Source organism: Callospermophilus lateralis, chromosome 8 (assembly GCF_048772815.1).
Source record: "Callospermophilus lateralis isolate mCalLat2 chromosome 8, mCalLat2.hap1, whole genome shotgun sequence".
NCBI lineage: Eukaryota > Metazoa > Chordata > Mammalia > Rodentia > Sciuridae > Callospermophilus > Callospermophilus lateralis.
The window spans coordinates 58,410,368-58,432,979 of record NC_135312.1 but is presented as its reverse complement, the minus strand read 5'-3'; the positions used below and the strand labels follow the sequence as shown (position 1 = coordinate 58,432,979).

Below are 22,612 nucleotides of genomic sequence, written 5' to 3'. Positions count from 1 at the left end.
TGTGCCACCATGCCCGGTGGGTTACTTGATTTTTTGTCGTTTACTTGATTTTTTGTCGTTAATCCCACCTTTTACTTCAAACCAGTTCTCTTTTAGTAGTGCTCTAATTCCCTGTTAGTTTTCTGTATCCAGCTTTTAATTAATGTACCAAAACTAATCAAAAACCTCAACCTTGCCTTGAATTCCTTCCTCCCTTTCAACATAGCTACCAAAGCAAAGGCACATACCAAAGAATGCCGCTGCTCTTGGCTTTAAAGTAGGTAACAATACCCATTTCCCGGCCATGCTGGCTGCTTCTGTGTGAGAGCATTGAGTTACTGAGGACAGAGAAACAATGACTGGACTAAAAAAATCAAGAAACTGGTATGAAAAAACATGAAAAATGTTGAAATGGTTTTATTAGTAGTAGTAATTGTAGCATACAGCTCTATAATGCTGCACTAAAACTATACATAAGACGTGCTTCAGGGAAATCTCCGGAAATTTCTGCTATGTTCCTATTTTTCTACCTAGGACACATGATCTTGAAGGCAAATTATTTTTAGTCACTTGCCTGTTACTTTCTATCTCTGTATCTAAAGATGATGATTTTGAGTTTATTAGTTCAGGTGCCTCCTGTGAGTTTGTCTGCTCTGTGATGCTTTTCATGAACTGTCCATTCTTTCCTTAGCACTTCAGTCACCAGACCTGATCCTCTGCACACAGATGAGGCCCCATGAGTGAGAGCCATGGGATGTGCTTGAGAGGAACATCTCCATTAATTATTCTGATGCCAAACCTGTCAGAAGTCAGACGTCTATTTCCTCAATAGCACACATTCAAACCCCACTTTTAACAAGTTTGTTTTTAGGAAAAAGTCATTTATAACCCAAAGTAAAAAAGTTCCCATGGCCTAGACAAATTGAAAAGGCAGCACATGACATAAGGCAAGATCACAACACCACAATTTCTTATTGAAAGGGGTAGTTTAACTCCAGCAGTATTCATAGGCAAGGGCATCATAGTTACACATACATACCTAGATCCGGGGCCAGCTAGGTAACATGGGTCCTTCACGAAACCAAAGCCACTGTCTTCCCCCAGGAGAACATCCTTGAAACAGGAAAGGCACAGGATTATCACCAATAAACAGATGTTTAAATTTACCAATGGAAAGGAGGTAGAAAGGAGAAGGAAAACTTTCTTATTGGAGACCAACCATTGTCAGGCACCATGACAGAACTCTTATATACCTTCTCATTTAATTCTCAAAGTTCCAGGAGGTATTATTAATTCCACTGCATCAACAAGGAAATGGACCCACAGTCAAAAGTGAAAGGATCTGCAATTTTGCCTGTCTCACCAGGAGCACTCCTTAACAAGGATGCTTCCCAAGTAAAAGACATCCAGTAACAATTGCCTCCTGAGTTCAAAATGACTGAAATACTGGAAAGATGGTGATAGTGATAGTGACAATGAATTCAATGGGCCAAGCATCTTACGGAAATATGGGATAAGGATAGTAACTACATTTTGCAAAAATCTCAAACATTCCAAATAATAGTCAGAAATGATATGAATCTGGTTTGTAACCAGGTTGCAGTAAATTCTCTGAGAAAAATTGCATGCACATGTGATATCATTAACTCAGACTTTTTAGAGGGTAGTTTTTAAGAGTAAATAGGATCAACCAAAAAAAAAAAAAAAAAAAAAAAGAATAGACAGGCCTATATATATTTAAGACTATATCCTGGTGTCCTGAAGGGTCAATAAAGTGTAAAATTGATAGTGTAAAATCAGTCCCATGTGAACTGGTTCATGATGCTGATGATGTTGCAATTGATGATGATACATTCAACTCTCAATCAGTTATAATAAAACACTGGTAAAGAACAAAAATTAAGCTGGGAGCAATGGTGCTTTCTTGTAATCCCAGCTACTTGGAGGCAGGAGAATAGAAAATTCAAGGTCAGTCTTAGCAACTTAGTGAGACTGTGTCTCAAATAAAAAGGGCTGGGGGTGTAGTTCAGTTACAGAGTGTCCCTAGGTTCAATCCCCAGTATCAGTATTAAAAATATTAGATCCATATATAATCCCTAAATTTTAATAATTTTAACATTTATTCTGTCCAAAGAGCTTTTTTACTCTCTTTCTCACTGTTTCCCCTGGGTCAGTGGTATAAGTACTACTAATAAGCAATAAAAAGAATCAAAAGTGGCAGTAAGTAGAAGCAGAAGAAACACCTGGGTATGTTAATAATTGTAGCTACCCCATACTGGGTCTCAGACTCTCTGGCACTCTCTGCCAATTATTTTGCAATCCACTGATTGTATGATTGGAATATCAGGGCACTTGACATTTCTTTTATAATTTAATCTTTATAACAATGGAAAGGGGTGTAATTACAGCTCAGAGAAGTATGTAGCCCACAGTTAAATAAATGGAGAAGTAAGGATTCAAGTCCAAGATCTTCCTGTGAAATTTCAAGAGGTTAAATGGTGGCTGGGATGGATGCAATCAGAATTAAATGTTTTGAGAAAAATGAATTCCATGTGTTCTGACTCCCTCAAATATCACCATATGGAATGGGAATTCCTGCACTCCATGAAAACTTTTGGTGTTTTTAAAGTTTTCACCACCACTCTTCCCTTTGTTGACATGAATATACTCACTTTGAGCTCCTAATGCATTAAAGTTTAAATATGTTTTATTATATTATATTGTTTGCATTCCAGTATAAGAATGTATATGACTTCTGTATTTATATGACTTGGTCCCTGGAATGTCAAGCTTAAATTGATATTTATGTGGCTATGCATAAAATAAAGGAAGTTAGATCCAGTAACAGGCTACCAGGAGAATTCCTTAAACTTCTCATCAAAATACCACTTGGACAGAAAGAAAATGCCTTCCCATCCTAGTAGAAGCTCAAGGAGGATAGCTCCCTGCTATGTTTCAAGCTTTGATTGGGCATATGTTCACCGCCAAAGACAACTTGATTTTGTGTAAACTGGTAAGAAGCTAACAGAATATGTTAGGAAAATATAAGGAAAAGCAGTGGTTATGGAAGAAACACAATGGCATAGATTTATACCAACTTGTTAAGCATCTGATTTCTGTTATCTCAAAACTGATTTAAAATTTACAGTTCTTAGCACACTTAAGACTAAACCTAAAGTCTATTGAATCCCAATCCTTACTCTTTTTTCAGGTTTTAAGTTAAGACATTGTAATGTCTTTGTGACTGATAAAACATGAAGATGACAAAATTTGTCTACTTTAGCTTATTGGTTCCAATTATCTACTAAAATTAATTCAAAATCCATATGAAAATCTTATTTAAATGTAAGCAATAGTAACTGATAATTGTTAAAATGAAATCTTTTCATTAGCTGATATTTTCATATATAAGACTTAAGTTTAATTCTAACCTCCTTCTCCCCACCTCTGCCTTTCTTTATTCAAGGAAACAGTCTAGTATGGTGTCTTAAGGACTCTGGTGTCAGTCAGTATGGGGTCTAAACATTGTTCCCTACTACCTTGGGCAAGTTTTGTACCTCTTTGGACCTTGGTTCCCTTTATGTACCTCATCACATAGATGTGAAAATTAATTCTACTTTTTATAAACAGTATAATGACTGTTGCACAGTAAAATTTTGATCATTGTTAGCTATTGATGACTTCGCATTTTGTTGAAAGTCGATTCTGTTAATTATGCCTAAGTGCTAAGTTTGAGAGGTGCTAAAAAGGACTTTAGCAGCTGCATCCCACAGAATCAAGCCTACATCCAACATTGTGGTGCCATGTACTGAGCAATTTCCTCAGCAATTAAGTAATGTTTGTCACACCATCTCCAGTTAAATGTGAAGTTCTTCCCAAATTCAGTGTGAACCAGAAAAGACTCCTCTTTTGCATTTGGAAACAAATTCCTACCAGGAATCATATTTCTCTAAATGGTTTCTTTTTATTGTTTATATTTTAATATATGCAATGAAGAGGTATAAATTTCTGTCTCTGAAGCAGAAATTTTGGATATTTTTCTGCAGTTTTGCAGGGTCCACCCACTATAAAAAGGTTAGGTTTTCCAAAGTTTCACAGAAAGTAAGGGGAAACAGGCAAGAGTCTGACATGCATTTAAGCTCCATCACTAATATCTATTTGTTCTGCAATTATACCCTTCAAATGAAGGGGAATCAAAAGGACAGAAAATGGGAGGCTGCATGTTTCAGAAAAATCCCAAGCTGGCTACGGAGAGGCCCTGAATTGCCCAATATCTGAGCAGGTGTCAGGCTGTGTGAATTCCCAACATCTTAGGTGGGAAGGGAGCTACGTGATCTCTAATTAAAGCACTGCCTGAGATGGGCTAAGAATTGGTTGTGGAAATTAACAGGCTCCTTGCCAGGTTCTTCTGAGTGCCCAGATTCTGGTTCTAGCTATACTTAAAATTTCCAGAGGAAAGCACTTTATAATCTTTGCATAGTTTAGAGCCTTTATTAAGAAAGTGCTTTGATGTGAGATTGTGAAAGTCTGATTTCCCAATCATATTAGGATAGAGCACAGATGGGGGATGGGGGAGAGACACATACACACTCAGGCTTCATATGGACAACAAACTACAGAGAATTAGTTTGAGGACTGAGATAATAACTGTAAAGCATAAAAACAGCTAAAGGCCAGGTACATACTTAGGTGTGGGCCAGGAACTCAATAACCAATAATAATCAATGTCAATAATTCTAGCAAAAGAAACACAGAAGGTACAAAATTAAAAACTTCAAAATATTCAGACATAGTCTCTATCCATGAAACCAAGGAATGAAAGCAAAACATACAAAAATAACAATTCCTAACTTTTCCTAACCATGTATTCTTGCACTGAGAGGTGGGCAACTTCTTAAAATGAGGAATACACACACACAGAGACAGAGAGAAAGAGAGAGACACGACTCCATAAGATATCTATCTATATCTACCTATATCTCTATGTATCTGTCCATAAGAATCTATAAAGGAACCAGGTAAAGGCACTGAGGGAAAAAACCCTCATGAAAACAAATGCTACTTTTCTGCATTTAAAAGGAAAACTGAACAAAGTGGGAGGAATGGGGCTAAGGGAACCCCCACTAAATTTTCCAGGGGCAAAGGGACAATCCTAGGCCAATAACTGATGGCTGCACCTACCTGGTGCTTTTTGTCTGCCGTGGGAGACGACCGGGACCTCACATGGACAGGGACAGATAGGACATCTGACCGCTCCAGCAGGTCCTCTGCCGACATGGACTTGCCGGCCCTCCCGGCCACTGCACCCCAGGAAGACGGCCCCCCAGAGGTCTTGTCCATCCTCTGGGTGCCCCCTGGTCCGCTGTTAGCTCCATTGCGCAGCTCCCTCTGGGTCTGGGGGTCCCCATGTCGCCGCTCCCCAAGGAGGCGGCCACCTGCAAAGGAGCTGCTGCGGTCCCTGGATCCCCGGTGGCGCTCGGCGGCCGCAGGCAGGAGGGAGGCTTCCCTGCGGGGCTGCATGCTAGGCTCCCGCAGGGAGCTCAGGCTGGAGGCCACGGCCAGGCCGGGGCCTTCGGGTGCCGTGGGGCCGGCCATTAGGTAGGCACTCTGGGCGCGCTCCCGCAGCCCGGGCTCAGCGGGCCCGTAGGCGGCGGCGGAGGAGGGCCGCCTGCCGGTCTTGCGCTGAATGTAGTCGGCCAGGGCGCTCTGCTGGAACTGCTTCAGCTCCGGCCCCGACAGGCAGAGCGTGGAGCAGGCCTTGCCATCTCGCTCGAAGACGCGGCGCCGGTCGGCGACAGTGCTCTCCGGAAAGTGCAGCCCCTTCCTCGGTGGGCCCAAGGGCGCAGGCTCAGCCTCTTCAGAGATCCCCACCTCGTTCATCTTCTCGGGTTCCGAGTAGGAGCGCTTCTTTTGCTCAGGCGTCAGGCGCCGACGCGCCCCTCTGCGAGCCGTTTGGGGCGCGGGCAGGGCTGGGCCTCCCTCGGCCGGGGTCATGCTATGCCTCTCCCGTGGGGTGTGCGGGGAGGCGGAGGCTGGCGTGGGAGCCTCTGGGCTCCGCAGCCCCACGTGGGCCGAGGCAGGCCGTGGGCGCCAGGGCCTTGAGGCAGCAGGGGCACCCAGCTCGAGGTCCCGGCGTCGGAAGGAGGTGGCTCCCAGGACGCGGGACTGGGCGTCCTTGATACTGTTTCTATAGGCGCGGCTGAAGGGTGCATCCAGTAGGGGCGACTCGGGCGTGCCGGGTCTGTCGTCTGCCCAAACAGCTTCTTTCTCCGCCTCGCTGCAGAGCTGAAAGGTGCTCTGGCTCCGGAGCAGGCGAGTGTCCGGCCTCAGGGGCTCATTGCCTCGGAGCAGGGGGCCACTGCTGCCCTCCGCAGTGCTCCTCAGCTGCTGACCACATGGCTGCCGGGAAACCTCTTCCAACCTAGGCTCCCCGTTTTTGAAGTGCTGTTCCCCATTGCCTAGAGACTCAGCAGGCTCCGAGAAACGCATGCTGGCTTTTGTCTCCTGGAAATCATTCCCAGAAGTACTGGAGGTTGGGACTGTCCTAGTGGGCCTGTAGTTGGGACCACACGTGGGGCTACCCACATTCGGGGTTCTGTAGCTTTCTTGCTCTCGCTGCTCGATTTTGGAAACCTTCTCCAATACAGAGCAATGGGGCTTCCTGTACTGAAAGCCCTGAAGGGTGGAGGTGCTTCCTGAGCTGAGTCTCCTCCGGCCCAGACTGGATGTCTGTTGGTGTGGTGGGGTGGCCGGTTCTTCATACCTTGGGTCTGAACTAGGGAAAGAGGTTGAGGTACCGGTTCTCCCTTCAGGCCTTGGGTAGGAAATTGGCCTGTCCAGGTGGGCCCTGTGGTCAAGAACAGCTTTCCTTCCCGGGTCCTCCACCTTAGTGTTAACTCCACAAGTGGGCCGGCCACCAGGGTAACCCTCCTGGGCCCCCCCTCCTACTTCCAGGCTGCTTTGCCTCCTTAGACTCTCTGGAATGTTCTGGAGGGATGAGAAGGCTGTCTTGGTCCTGCCAAAGTTCCCTGACAGGTTCTGGCTTAAGCTGTCTCTCTCTACTTTCTGCCGGAGGTTGGCATTATAGTCTTCTTCCTGGAAATCGCCCTCCCAGGGCTCTGGGGGCCTGGAAGATTTCTTGTCTTCACCCACTTGCCAAACCTGAGCCCGAGGGGATTTGAGGCTGTGGCGGTTAGAACTTGGTTTGTCGCCATGGGAGCTCCTTCTCTCATTGGGATGTGGGCTGCTGCCTTGGGGAGGTGCAAGATGTCTCTTCAGGCAGGAATCCTCCTCGTTTTCAGGCACTGAAGAAAAATGAACTCTGTAGGGGACATACTTGGCTGCAGTTTCTGATTTCCTCTCCACTGGGGACAGTGAGTCGTGTTCCAGGGGCTGGAAGAAGGCAAACCCAGGCCTGCTGGCTCCATTGTGGTTCCCGTTCTCATCAAAGGTATCCGTCTGGTTGCAAGCTCCCTGAGCAGCTGTATATCCACTCTCCTTCGCCAGTACAGGGTACAGCATGCCGTTATTACTCACAGAAGGCTGGGGAACCTGGGCAAAGTGTGGCTCCAGGGAAGGTACAGGGTAGATGCCAGTTGGCAGCAGCGGTTGGCCAGGTTGGGCCTTCTGGGTATAATTATGCTTAGGCTTCACTGGGGGGCTGTTCTCTGGACTCCTTTCTAGTACAGTATGCAGTGGTTCCTCTATGAATGATTTCAGGGAGCCTGAAGCATTTGCCTGAGGTTGGCAGAACCGTTTTTGATCAAGGCTAGACCAGGAGCTGGGCCGCTCACGGTGCCGAAAGGCAGCATAACTGTCGCTTCGAGTTGGGGGCAGGGGTGCGCCCACTTTATGGGGCAGGTTTTCGGTGGCAGTCTCCAAGGAACTGGGACACTGCTGGGTCCAGGACGGGGATGGCGTTCCCTTGCCTCGAGGAACACTATGCCATTTATTATGGCCCTGACCATTCGAAGATGCTTGGGCCTCCCTACCTTGAAGAAGCAGGGCTGAAGAGTTCACCTCATACTCTGCTGAGACTCCCCTCCGGGTATCATAGACCGTCTTGACATAGCGAATGTCCGCCTGCCTCATCCCTTCTAGGAGGCCACCTCGAGTAGAAGCAGTATCCATGGAGCCTGAACGCTCACGGCCAGAGATGCCAGGGGGTGGGTACTCTAGGATGCTAGAACTGGTAGAGAAGGAGCTATATGCTGAATCTCTCTTGTTATGGAGGTTGCTGAGCTGGTCAATGCTGCTGGTGGACTTGGCAGGGGAAAGAAGAGGGCAGGATGGGTATCCCCCACTGGGCTCCAGGCTCTCCATGCTCCCCTGGGAGCTGCACTGGTCAGGGCTCCGCCTCAGATAAGCATGGTCGTAGTTAGAGAGGTCACTTGTAGAGGAGCTGGAAGAAACGGTAAGAAAGCAGTCAGCACCATTAGGCAGTTATCATTTAGTAGCATTCAGGCACAGGACCCAGCTTATAAATATACTCTTGTGCAGGATGTTTGGGTTTTGGAAGGGTGGGTATAAAGGGCCATATTTGGGCCTTGCTCAGCTTCCTTCTGTGTCATCACTAGGACTGACTGTCCAACTCTGTAGCCTATGTGCCTCTAATTAATCACCCAGGCTTGCTAGGGGCACAGAGGAAGGCATGTGGCCTTTGAGCACAGGCAGCACAACTGATGAAACTTGCTATGCTGAAAATGACATTCTGTAAGTTCCAAAAAATGGGAGAGGTGAGAAAGAAAGGAGAGGAAGAGGAGGGACAGTGATAGAGAATGAAATTCTGTATCTGCAGGAGCTGTTTGTTGGAAGAAAGAGAAAAGCTTAGTTAGAAAATGGGCATGTGATGGATAAGGGAGACTTGGTGTGCACATGTGTATGTTTTTAGTTAATATCTTTCCTTTTTAAGGAATTGAAAGAGACAGTCTGGCAATCTTCCTGGAATCTCAACTGTACTAGAGACAATTTGTTTGTGGTGAGAAAGCTAAACACAAAGCCGAATGAGAGAAATAGAAAAATTTGAGTCAGAAAATGCTGATGAGAAAGTGAGGGAGAGAGGAAAGGAGAAGAAAGCTTTAAAAGGAATCTTAATCACAGGAGGCCCCTGGGGCTGGGATTCCATCACCTAGGAGTGACTTCCCAAATCTGGAGCAAAAACCTCTGTGCATTTAGGAGGGTGGGAGCTTCACATTTACAGGCTTCTTCAGGTGCATTTCAGACCCTGGCTGGGGGAGAGGGGAAGAGACTCTCAATCTTGGCACTGCATACTCCACAGTTTGCTCAAAACAAAATTACTCATGAGTAGTTTTAAAAATTATAAACTTAAGATATACTTCAACAAAGAACTCTTAAAAATTAACAATATGAAAACAAACACCTTATTTCAAAAACTTAGCCAAAGACTTAATAGACACCTTACCAAAGAAGAGATACGGATGGCAAACAAGCATAAAAAAAGATACTCCACACCATTTGTCCTTAGGAAACTGCAAATTGAAACAATAGGCTATCAACTATTCACTCAGTAGAATGGCCACAATCCAGAACACTGACGACCCCAATCGCTGGCAAGGATATGGAGCAACAGGAACTCTCATTCATTGTGCTGGTGGGAATGGAAAAATGCCACAGCCACTGTGGAAGACAGTTTGGCTGTTTCTTACAAAACTAAAACATACTCTTACATCCAGCAATCACACTTTGTTATGGTTTGGATGTGGTTATTTTCCAAAGGTCTGTGTATTGGAAGTCTGTTCCTAGGGTGTTGCTGTTTGGAGATGGTACAGAACATTTTAAAGACATGGGCCTAGGGAAGGTTCTGAGATCACTGGGAGAGCTGGCCTGGGAAGGGACTAGGATAGCTTTAGTGGAAGTTCTAGTGGTGGTGGAGGAGGTGTGTTAGAAGAGTGAGCCCAACCCCTTACTTCCTGTTTGAAGAGGCAATCTCTTCCTCCTACAGGTACTCCCATTGCGTTGCACCCATCCACCATCAGGCTCTCACCAGAGGTTGAACCAAAGGGGCTGCCCAATCTTGGAATTTTAGTCTCTGAGACTGTGAACTAAAAAAATCTCTTTTCCTTATAAAGTAGCCTGCCTCAGGTATTTCACTAGAGTAATGTAAAATTGACTAATACATATGTACATGTGCGTGGATGTGTATAGAAACTTCTTTCATGCTAAAGACTTGAAAGTGACCAGTATGCCCTGCAATGGTTGAACAGATGAACTATAGCATATCTACGTGATGAAATATTATTTAGCACTAAAAAGAAACAAGGAAAAGAAGGGAAGGGAAGGGAAGGGGAAGAAGATCCATGTATTCATGGGGAGGATATAATGGAAGGAATAAGCAGTTCAAAAGTCAAATAATAATCTCCGTATTTCAAATGTCTGTGTCTCACTGTTCTCTAAAGAAAGGAAATCAGAGTTCTTGCTTAAGATTTCCCATTTTTAAATAAATAAGCATTTAAGCACTATTAAAATTCATATAGCTATTACACTTCAAGATACCATGCAAATAAATCTGATGTCTTACTAGTCAAGTGGATGATAATGTTTTATGGTTAGAATCTCTCCAGAGAATATGTCAAGGGACTAGAAGGACCATATTCTAAGTCAAAACTAGTGAAGAAATTCAATGAAAAGAAGACTACAAACTGCACACAAGGACGCACACCTGTAATCCCAGTGACTCTGGAGGCCTAGGAAGAAAGACTGTAAATTTGAAGCCACTCTGTTTTCTCTATCAGAAAAAGTCAATTTATTGAATGGAGCACCTGCCTTGGGAAGGACAAGAATAAATTCAAGGTAGTAAGGAAGAAAACAGCTCCCAAGTCAATTAACACAGGGAACTCAGATCTTGCCCTCAATGGCATGACACAGCATGTGCCACTGCCAGAATGTATTCTCCCCCGCTCCTTTTCCAGTTCCCCTCTAAATGAAGAAGTTCTGTTACAAAACGAAGAGATTGCCCAGTTGAAGATTGCTCCAGAGACCTATCTAGGATTCCTTTCTTCTCCTCCAACAGAAGATCCAGACAGAATACTTCCAGGGGAAATGGAAGAACTCATAAGGGCTATTTTGCTCACCAAAAATCTATGCAGGTAGTACACAGACACTGCTTAATTCCCCTCCAAACTGCTTAGCACTTTTTCACTTTTCAGAAAGGATAATTCAAATCTAACTTAGGAACACAGACAGATCAAAGTGACTAAAATCACTACTGAGTGGGGAAAATGTCATCACTAACATACCGCAAAACATAGACGGTGTCTGGAAATATGAGACCACCATTACACATATCTCTAGTCAGGCCAGGGCGAGGGTCTGGGGAGTTCCTATCTGTAGCAAACCTCAGGTGAACAGCATCACAGGAGACCTCTGTAAGGTGTTCCTCCTTGCTACCCGGGGACATTCTGTCCCTGGGAATTAGAGCCCCAAGGTTTCCCTCTGGGAACAAGTTCTTCTATCACAGTCTTGAGTTATTGATTTTGATTAACTTCACCATCCCTGCTTCTGCGGTGGCATTTTCGTGGGGATAAGAACAATCTATAATGACATATTCAATCCTGCAGTAGTTCCAACCCACACGAAGACGGCCATACTCTCAGGAGGAGTGCACCCCAAGTGAGTCAAAGTTCTTGCCTTGATCACAATATTTCTCCAACTTCTACTGTTCTCCTTGCTCACACATTCAAGCACAATGGCCTCCTGACTGTCACCTAGACCCACGGGAAGGTGAAAGGGTCTGGGGGCCTTGCACTTGCTGCTCCCGCCGCCTAGAATGCCCTGCCCTGGCTCACTCCCTTCCTTTATTCCCGTCTCTGCTTCAGAGAAGACTTCTCAGAACTAAGTATCAACTCTGCTCTCCTTATGCCCTGTTTTTACACACACACACACACACACACACACACACACACACACCTTTATCTTTATGTGGTGCTCAGGATCGAAGCCAGTGCCTCCCACATGTGAGGCAAGGCAAGCGCTCCACCATGGAGCTTCAACCCCGGCCTCTCTGCTTCATTTTCTTCACTGCACTTAGCAATATGTGCTATTACATGGTGTCCTTTTGGTTATATAAAATAAAACTTTGATTCTATTGGTAATCTTGAAAGAACTGAAGCACACATAAGAAAATGTTTTGTTATTCTGCGGCAGATACACGGACTCTTACAGAATGACTATTTTGCGTGTGCAACAGTATTTTATAAATAGAACATTCTAAAGAGCACAAAGCAGGCATATGGAAACATTTCCTAAAGAATACTTACAGAACATTAAGTTCCTTAAATAATCAAATTTGTTTGGAAAGCATTGGCTAAATAAGTTAAACAATTTTATTTATTGCAAGACTTCTGACTCTTTTCACAAACTATTGTTCACCTGCCTTTTGTTTTCTCTCTCTTTTTTTTTTTTTTGAGACAAGGTCTCCATGTTGCTCAGGCTGACTTCAAACTTGTGATCCTTCTGCTTCAGTCTCCTGAATAGCTGGTATTACTGGCATGTACTATAACACCTGGCTCGTCTGCTATTCTAAAAGGAAAAAAGACTAAGCAATGTTTTCTAAACTTATTTAACCCTATACACTTTTTCCCCATGGAGTTTCTAACAAATTATCACCCCATGGGCCAGACTTTGAAAAATAAATAAATATTGTAAGATGGGGGTGTTTCGTATCTTGTTTTCCATTACACTCCCAATACCTAAAAATCATCTGAGACATTGCAGGTACTCATATTTACTGAAAGAGTGGGTCACTGAGTAAGTGCTGGTACTTTAAATTTTTGGTATTATTTTAGCCTCTTATCAGAAGACTTAACTACAAGACTTTTCAAGGTCACTTCTTATGTACTTTGATAGTTTAGAACCACTGTGTGAGATTCCGATAGGGCACAAATAGACAGTGACAAGGATCTGGTAGAAGAGAGCTGAAAGAAAGTTTTGGAGAAATTCCAAATCTAATCCAGCTTACACTCACTTAAAGTTAGATGTCTTGGGCTGGGGGTGTAGTTCAGTGGCACAACCCTTGCCTAGCATGTGCGAGGGTCTGGGTACCAGAACCAGCACTGCAAACAAACAAACAAACAAAACAAAACCATATACACACATACATACACACACACACACACACACAAAAAACAGACTAGATGTCCTTAGTGTGTCTGTACTTCTCTCTTCCACTCCTCCACCACCATCCTACTCCCTCAAACTTCTGCTTCATAATGAAAAACAGATCCATAAACAGACCTGAGATTGGGTTTGAGGAACTAAATTAAGGCTCTCAGAGGGAAACCAACCAATTGGTTTGGCACACCAGACCACTAGATGCCACTGTGGTCCTTAACAACACACCTGGAGCCCCTCTCCATCTGCTTGTTTCAGACCTCAGCAGTGAGACTCTGGGGAGGGTGAAGCCACAAGCCTAAGGCATGGGGTGACCGATCCATGGGGGCAGAAGAGGATGCACACATCTGCATCATTCTGGGTAATCCTTCCCCTTCTGCTACCATGCAGTGCTAGTCACTGTGTGGGAGAAGCTACTTTGAAGCCTGGCTCACAGGGGCAGAGTAGTAGAGAAGGTGTAAAGAGGGACTGGCTTCCTAAACCCCTCTGGAGTCTGGGAGGGGGAGGGGGACACAGGAGCTCCAGTCCTGCTGGAGCTTCACCATTGTTACTGTAAGCAGTTATTCTAAGCACTCACAGGGGAGTCTTATTTCTGTCATAGGCCAGCACATTTTTAGGTCATGGTATGACTTCAGACTTAGGGCTTCCTGATAAGGTTAGGGGTTAGGAAGGTGCAAAGGATCTCACCATTCAGGGGAACTCTGCTATTATACACCTGCATTTATAAGCATATGCTGGTTTATGCCCTTAACCTTCAAATTCATTACCAGGTTTCACTGTGCCTCTAAGTCTTCAGCCTGATTGTTATAATTAGTTGTCATTTATTGAGTGTTTACTATGTGCCAGGAACTGTAATGTTATTTTATGTACTCCTCACAACAATTAAGTGACATAGGTATATTTCATTTCACAGAAAAGGAAGCCAAGATCAAAGAGGTCAAACGATCTGCTTCAAGCTCATGTGGTAGGTGGTGAAGTTAAGGTTTAAAACCAAGTCTGATTTAATAGCCCAAGGATCTTACACTGTGCTGTTCTTCCTTCAAACTGTTTGGTTCCACACATTACCTTCTGATGACCCTCAACATCTCCAGGCATGGGAAGGGGCCCTGCAAGGGGATCTGCTCCCTGAGAAAGAAGGCTCAGATGGTGAGAATGAATTCCTTCAGGGTGACTAGGAGGGCCATGTAACAAGGAGGGTAACCAGGAATGACCATCTCCTTCTGTGCTTGAAGCTTAGCCGAATGCACTGGGAGATGCCTGTGTACATCAGAGAGAGGTCTAGGACTGGATCCTTGACCAGACTTGAGCATGAAGGGCTGTGACTGAGTCTTGGCCTGACTAGATATACAGCCACCACTGGCTAAGTCATGCTTCCAGAAGCTGCACGGTGCCCCCTCTCCCTAACACCTATACACCAGCACTTGCATCTCCTGTCTACGCAGAGGCTTGAAATGACCCTTATTTCCTTGGCTTTTCCACATCTCTACCTTATCCAACATTTCCCACAAGTGATATGCTGTGGAATCTGCTTCCCTGGGGGTGGAGGGTAGATGCCAATTTGCATTTGTAGCAGGTGTGAGGTAGTCCTGGCTTAGCTCTCTCTTCACTGTGTCTGAGTGACTGGGTTTGACTCCTTTCTCCCCAGTTCCCCTCAATTACATAAGATCTGACTTCTAGAATAAAATCCCTTCTCCTGTAATGCTCATGGCGAGTCAGCTCTTTCCCGACCAAACCCCAACTGGTACAACAGTGACTAGAGAAGCAAAAGAAGTATAAACTGGTGGTTACAAGCAAAAACTTTGGAACCAGGTTCAGTTCTGTCTTAATGCAGGCACGGATCAGTCATTTTACCTTGGACTAATAAACCTTTCCAAGCGTCAATTTCCTATTCTGTAAAGTGGGGTGAACCACACTCTATCTGCTTTAAAGATATGCATAAAAGATGACGTGAGTCCAGGCATGCACTGAGCAGCCCTCCAGATCTTAGCTGTTTCTGTTGTTGAGCTAAGATAGATGAATTATCTTAAGAGAGGGAGAAAAACCAAGTGGAGAGTTCAAACGCACGAGCAGAATCATTCAGATCAAAAAATATACAATTCTGAAACTGTAGCACTGAGGGAAGGAGTCTCAAGTTTTTTGACCTACTGTTATAACAGGCGATTGAGAAGTACCTGACTGGGAGTTGATGGGTCATATTTATACCTCAACTGACCATCCAGAGGAGTCGTTTATGTTTCTAGCCAGGATATAAGGATGACGTGCACACATGATGGGTGTTTTAAAAGGAGGAGGATTCGAGGTGTATATGACAAAGTGATTTCAAAGCAGAAAATGCTGTTTTCTGGGAGCATGATGTCTGAAGGAACCCCTTGGTCTCAGCTGCCGTGACTTACCTGGAATGGTAGCTTTGGTGCCAAGGAGGGCCCATCGTGCCCTGGGATATCTGCATCATGCTGGTATCAGGTTGGTTCTCCCCAAATTTGGTTGTGTGCCACGAGTGAGGTCGGCCTGCAGGTTCACTGCGCCTGGGGAGACAGGAAAGGGGACCTCTTCAACATGAGCAGCAGGCCCTCACAGGGGTAGCTTGGGGATTTGCAAGCAGAGACTGCGACATCATTCAGAGATGGAAAAGCAAATAAAACCAGAAAGAAAATGGCACTACTTGTTTCTCTTACCAATCACTACTATTCCCTGCTTAATCAGGATATTTATTTCATTTCTTATTTTGACATAATTTCAGATTGTACAGAAATGTTGTAAAATTAGGATAGAGTTCCCATATCACCTTCATCTAGACTGTCTGTATGTTAACATTTTATGCTTTATGAATGTAAAACACACATGATTGTCGTGGTCTTTCCAGACCTCTATCCATATATAAAAAGGGAGCACCAGTTCCTTCCCATTTCCAAGGGACTTTGTGTGGATATATAGTAAAAAGCTATTTTATTGGTAAGAGCTAAAATAAAAAATCAGGAGGACGTGGTGTTGACATGCTCTTTAAGTTGCACAGTCCAGAGAACAAAGTGGTCTCCAAAAGTTTCTCATTTTCAAGTCGATGACTTAAACTTTTAAAAATCCTGCCCTTAAAACACAAAGGACTGACAAAGCCAAAGGACAAACGTGGGTGTCCTTCAGACTGCAGCATTGAAGGATGAGCGCGGCAAGAAGAATCACATTGCTATAGAAGGCCAAAGTCAGGAGAGCTGCTGGGCTGTATTTTTGGCAAAAGAGTGAGGCGATCTATCAACACTTGATCTGCACAGCATCACTGAAATGCTGGGGATGCCTCATCACCCAGCAGGATCTGTCCATGCCTACCTAAAAACACTGCCCCTAAGCAGCACCCTCTGCCCCAAAGGAAAACTGACAGACCCAAATAAATCCCAGAGAAAGAAGGTCCCCTTCTTGTCAAGAGCAGGTATGGAATGGTGATTACCGAGAACTCCAGAGGTTCCAGAGAAGCCTCCTAGTTTGAAACCCCAACGGATATGGGAGGTACCCTGTTGAATATAACCATCCGGACACAGTTATCATTTGATACACCTCTCACGAAAGATCAGACACCTCACTGGAAGTTCTGATTCGGACCTTGAAGGCTATGCATAGGACAATAAAAAGAAGACAAACGGAGTTGCTTCACCCAGGTCAAGTAAAGAAAATCTCACTTTGTGCTTTGAAATTTTTTTCCCCCAGTACTGGGGACTGAATTCAGGGGTGCTCTACCACTGAGTTACATTCTTTAAAAATTTGAATCAGGTTCTCACTAAGTTGCCCAGGTTGGCCTTGAACTTGCAATCCTCCTGCCTCAGCCTCTGGGATTGCTGGGATTACAGGTGTGTTCCACCCCACCAGCCAAGACTTTCTTTTAAGTTATCCAGAACTTTTCTCAGTTTCTTTCATTCTGGGGGCATTTATAGAGACATTCTATATTCCAGCCACTATTCTAGCAATGGGGATAACAAAGAAGAATAAAGTATCACTACGCTCAGATAATTTGCAGTATAGAAGAGAGTCAAGCAAACCACCATAAGAGTATCATGGGTTCCATAACAGACACCTGCCCGAGTTCCTCACTGAACAGAGGAGGGAGTCACAACCCTGCAGGGTTAGGTCAGGAACTAAACTATGAAAGATTTTTGTAGACCAATCATGGACTGAAAGCTCCAAAGCTGTGAGCAAAAATAAATGTTCATTCATTATAGGTTGATTTTGTCTCAAGTATTTGTTAAAGTAGCAAAAAGCTGACTAACATACACACCCACACACACAAACACACTAAATGGTACCAGGAAGTGGATTTCTGTGACTATACTTGAGACCATATAGAAGCCTTTGAATTTGGAGAAATTTGGAAAAGTTTAGAGGCGCTAGCTAAAGTCGAGCTTTACAGAATGCTGTAAACAGAGCTAAACAGGCAATTCTGGTGAGGGCTCAGAAGGCAGATGCTTATATAAAATGTAGAAAGTAATGGTGCATGCTATTAAAGTTTCAGAAAGAAATGAGGATTTACTGAAAATTGGACTAGAAACCACCTATGTTACACCAAGGCAAAGAATTTGAATGCATTTTGTCCATACCTTGAGACTCTGTGGGAAGCTGAGCTTAAAGGTGATGAACTAGTTTCTCTAGGAGAGAAAATTTCAAAGGCAGCAAAGCACTCAGACAGTAGCATGGCTATTACTGGCTGCTTTTAGCTATATTTACAGTGAGAATCAATGTGAATGAATAAATAAAATAAATAGACATACTAAGGCAGATCCTTTTGAGAAGAGTCCCCAAGTCTTAACTGTCCCAACATTGCTTGAAAGTTCAAATCTAAAAGACCACTCCAAGACTCAAGATAAACTGTGAGCTGTGAGCCCCTGTAAAAATCAGGGGTACACTGCTTACCCAGGGCTAAGCCAGCAATGCACTTCAAGGCCACTACAGCCCTGGTTCAAGTGGTTCCAGGTACAGTTTGCATTGGCATCAGACCTTGGGGTTATCCATGTGGCTGGGTTTGCAGGCATGCAGGCATTCTTGTAAGAGTTATAGGATCATGGAGCTTCCACCAAGATATCAAAGGAAATCCTGGGAGGACAGGTGGCATGTGGCAGGGACACAGTCTCTGCAAGCAGCTCCTGGCAGGGCAATATATGGAGCTATGAGATCGAAGCTGGAACTGCAGTGGCGACCCCCAAAGACAGAGATGTCAGGAACATGGAATGCCTGCCAAGGGAAGATACAGGAAGCATAGGAAACCTGCCCAAGAGGCCAGGTGGGCTGCAGTCAGTAAGGTCATAGTGTGCCCCAGATGCTGGACATGAATTTAATATTTTGTTTTTATAGCTAAGAATTTGCCTTAAGTCATAAGGGAGACTTTGGACTTGAACTTTTGAGTAATGCTGAAAGGGTTAAGAGTTTGGGGACTCTTGAAGATGGACTGAATCCCTTTTACACTGTGAGATGGACTTTAGCCTTTGGAGGTCAGAGGCAGAAATATTATAGTTTGGACCTTAAATGTAACTCAGAGGCCCACATGTTAAAGGCTTGTTCCCCAGAGTGGTATTATTGAGAGGTGTTAGAAACTTTAATGGCCTAGTGAGAGGTTTTCTGGCCATTGTGGGTATACTACCCATGAAGGCAACCATCCTAGTCAGTCACAGACTGGCACCTCCAAAATCATAAGCCAAAGTAAGTCCACTCTCTTTGTAAATCGATTGTTTCAAGTATTTGTTTTAGTAATGTAAAGCTGACTAACACAGCCATGAGAGATTTATGCAGAATAAGATAAAGTGAGAAAAGGAAGGGAGACTATCCAGGCACTAGGAATAGCATGACAAAGACATGGAAATGTGCAAGAACCCAGTACAAGTAACCAAACTAGCTGAGGAAGAGAAGATGCAGGTGAAAGGGGAGGGGCCAGGTCATAAAAAGTCTCACCTGCGCCACACTGAAAGGGTCCAGACAGTGTCCTATGTCCAAGCACCTTAGTTAGGGAGAGACATGCTTGAATTTGAGTTTTGGGAAGACAATCCCAAAAGCAAGGACAATAAATTTGAGAGGGATAAGATTGGTAGCTAGTGTATCCACCAGGTTACAAGATAATGAGAGCCCAAAACTAAGGCAGTGGCAATGAACTTGAAGAGATGAAAAGATCCTAAAGCTATGGAGCTAGCAGAATCCAGTCTCAGTGACCAGTCTCAGTGGAGAGAGGTGGTGAAGAGGAGAGAGAGGGCAAAGAAAGGAGTCAATGGGGAAGGTGATGGCTCACGCTGGGGCATGGACTGTCGGGGGTGGACAAGGGGGGCTAGGGATTTCTAGAGGAGACACATGGGAGGCAGTAGGGGCTAGAGTACTAAAAAGTCTGGGCTGCACACATAAAGTCAGAGCCATAAAGCACATTTGAGAAAGGTAGGTTGTTCAGGGAGAATGCACAGGGAGAAAAGGAAAGTAGTTTAAGGATGGGTCTCTGATAACCATCACAATTTAGGGTAAAAGGTATCTGAGAAAAGGCCCACAAAGGAGCTTCCAGAGAAGTATAGGAAGAAAAGTAGGAGAGTATAGGGATTTTCAAAAAAAAACCTTGTGGTGGCAAACGGGCGGGGTGGGGTGGGAAGCAAGAAACCTCAACCAGCCCAGCTGCTACAGATAGATCAGTTTGATGAGACCCATGTCCACTGGATTTGGTAATAAATCTTTGCTATGAACAATGAGAGAAGAAGCCTGATTATGGTAGGATAAGATCTAAATAAGAGATGAAACGGAGATAGCAAGGGTAAAATATTCTTTCAAAAACTTGGCTCTAAAGGGGATAATGCTCAAAGACTACAAGGCCAGAGAGTGAAAAAGTTTTGATCTTGCTGGCTTTGTTTTAAACCATGAGAAGTTTGAGTAAGTTTCTGAGACAGAGAGTGCACACACACAGGGTGGAAGGGCGGGTGACGCTCCTTAGATGAGGAGGGAGGAGGGAGGGGCTGCCAGAGCTCAGGTGCACCTGTCTTGCCTTATGCAGGTGTAAAGCTGGTGCGGCTGAGATGAGAAGAAAAGAGGAGGTAAAAGCTGACCTCCTTCGAGGGTGTGAGCAGGATGAAAGCTGAAGGGACTTCACACCCAGTGGCTTCTAGCTCAACACAGGGGAGAGCGAGGGGTTGATGTAGCAGATTAGGGCTCCAGGGACATGGTGAGTGGGGACTAGGAGAGCAGAAACTGATTGAGATATTTAATAGAATTAATTTCTAAGATATTGTCTCTGCCCTTAAGGAACCTACATTCTGGAGGGGAAACAAAATAAATTAAAGATAAAATAAGTGCTTTACAAAGAAAGCCCAAGATTTGCAATGACAAAAAAGGAGATCTGACTTGGGAAGCTCTTCTCTGAAGGTGATCTGAGGGCTATTTATTTGCCTTGGGTGGGATAACAGGTTTTATCAGGTATCATAGCTTAAGAAAGACAGGGTAATTTTTGATACAATCAAATAAAAAAAAAAACCCAAAACCCAAAACTTTGTTTTGGACATAACATATTATTGGGAGAAGCCCTCAGAGGGAAGTCTGTTTTATATGGTTTTTCTATACTGTACATATAGATGTCAGGTGACAGATGAGAAAAGAAGAATGAAAAGATGACCAAACAATAACACACTTTGTATTGAGTATAAATGGGTACATCCTGAACAATGGGCAGTTTGGTGACATCTAGCATGATTTAAAAACAAAATAAAACATATATCTATCAAAGGATTGTAAAATAACCTAGATATCCATTAACAGCAAGCTAGTTAAGCCAGTGAGGTACTTCCTTAATGGAATACTACAGGCTATTGAAAAGAATGTATTGATATGGAAATATCTCCAAAATACATTGTCAAGTGACAAAATGTAGAACTGTGTGCACAGTATGCAGGGAAATATACAGTAACTGCATATATGTTTATTTATGTGAAGAGTATTTCCAGAAAGATACTTTAGAAATTAGATACAGTGACTGCCTCTGAGAAGAAAACTTATTTTCACTATAATTCAATGATTTAACTGATGAATTTGGTACCAAATGCATGGACTGTCTATCGGAAAACAAAACTGTTTTAAAAATAGCCTCCCATTTTGGAAATATAACTCACTGTATCTTGGGATAACCAAAAAAGTCCAGCAGCTGTTTACTGACTTCTCCAATGATGCAAATAATGTACTGAGCATTCCTAAAGAGCACACCAAGCATGCTTTTATATTTTGGGATCACTTTGATCTTTAAAAAGATAAATAAATATTTTCCTAAAGTGCATTACATCATGTGCATATCAATAGGGTCAGAAGATGGTTTATTTTAAAATTCAGCAAACTTAAGTTTTGTTTAAGAGCTGGGCATAATTCAAACAAAGCCCTTTTGTTGCATTCCTGACCACAAACAAGGAAGCTCAACTGTGTGGGATGGGCAGGCTGATGAAACTGGAATTAGCAAGTGACACTGTGTCCTTCTTAGAAGATCTAGCCCTAGCTCAGATTCAGGAATGCAAAACATGTTTCTGAGGGGGCCCTTCAGGTATTTCAAGCAGTATTCCTTCATCACCCACTGGGTGCCTTGTACCTTTTTAAATGGAGGCTAGAGATCTTCAAGGTCATGGATGGCCTCAAGGAGTCTGTAATCTTGTTGGAAAGACTGAGCTGCAAGAAAAGGTATTACTACATAAAATCAGAGTGTCACACATTCACTCAAGAAATGTTTGAGTGGGCTGGGGTGGCAGCTCAGTGGTAGAGCACTTGCCTAGCATGTGTGAGGCACTGAGTTTGATTCTCAGCACCACATATAAATAAATAAAGGTCCATTGACAACTAAAAAATAAAGAATATTTGAGTGCCAAGCACCATTCTAGACACTTGAGAATTTTCTCTTAACCTCTATGCCATTTTCACAATAAAGATATATTAACAAGGAAAATGAGCTGAATAAGAGACCTATTCAGAGTCACAAAGGTAGTGGGGAGCAGTGCTGCTGCTGGAATACAGACATCTGTCTTTGGAGCCCACGTTCTTCATTTCTAAGCAGTGAGCACTATGCAGTGAGGAGGGGTGGGCAGAGCTGGGAGACACATGGTCAGCAAGTAAACAAAACTGAGAGGGAGAAAGAGAAAGAGAACGAACTTCATAATTACAAGTGTTCCAAAGGAAATTTAAAAACTGGGTAATGTAAGAGTGTGACTGAAAGTCCTCGTTCAGGTGAGAGGCAGCTTCTTTGAGAAAGTGACAGTCAACCTAAGACCTAAAGACAAGCGTGCAAAGCACTGGTGGAAGAATATAGTACAGAAGGAGCAAGGAATGCAGAGTCTGAGTTGGGAAGTTTAAAGAACATAATGAGTGTAGCCGGCGCCTGTGAGTGGGGAGTCGATGGTACCAGATTCAGATCATGTTTAGATCATATGTGAGACTCTGGAGGCATTTTGGATATAAGTGCCAAATGTTCACGTGAACAGGGTCTGAAGTTAGCCGAAGGGCTTCATAGCACAGTGAGACTTGAGATTACCAA

The 22,612-nt window shown here is 43.8% G+C and overlaps 1 protein-coding gene across 1 annotated transcript in view; it reads right to left on the bottom strand.

Moving 5' to 3' along the window:
• Shroom3 (shroom family member 3) overlaps window positions 1–22,612 on the bottom strand; it is a 302,185-nt gene that overhangs the window by 20,268 nt on the left and 259,305 nt on the right. The window contains exons 4-6 of the mRNA XM_076864300.2: window positions 15,501–15,632; window positions 5,161–8,380; window positions 1,019–1,092 (exon numbers count right to left, since the gene is read on the bottom strand). Of these exons, the coding sequence (XP_076720415.2) occupies window positions 1,019–1,092; window positions 5,161–8,380; window positions 15,501–15,632 (3,426 nt within the window). The remainder of the gene's footprint in view (window positions 1–1,018; window positions 1,093–5,160; window positions 8,381–15,500; window positions 15,633–22,612) is intronic.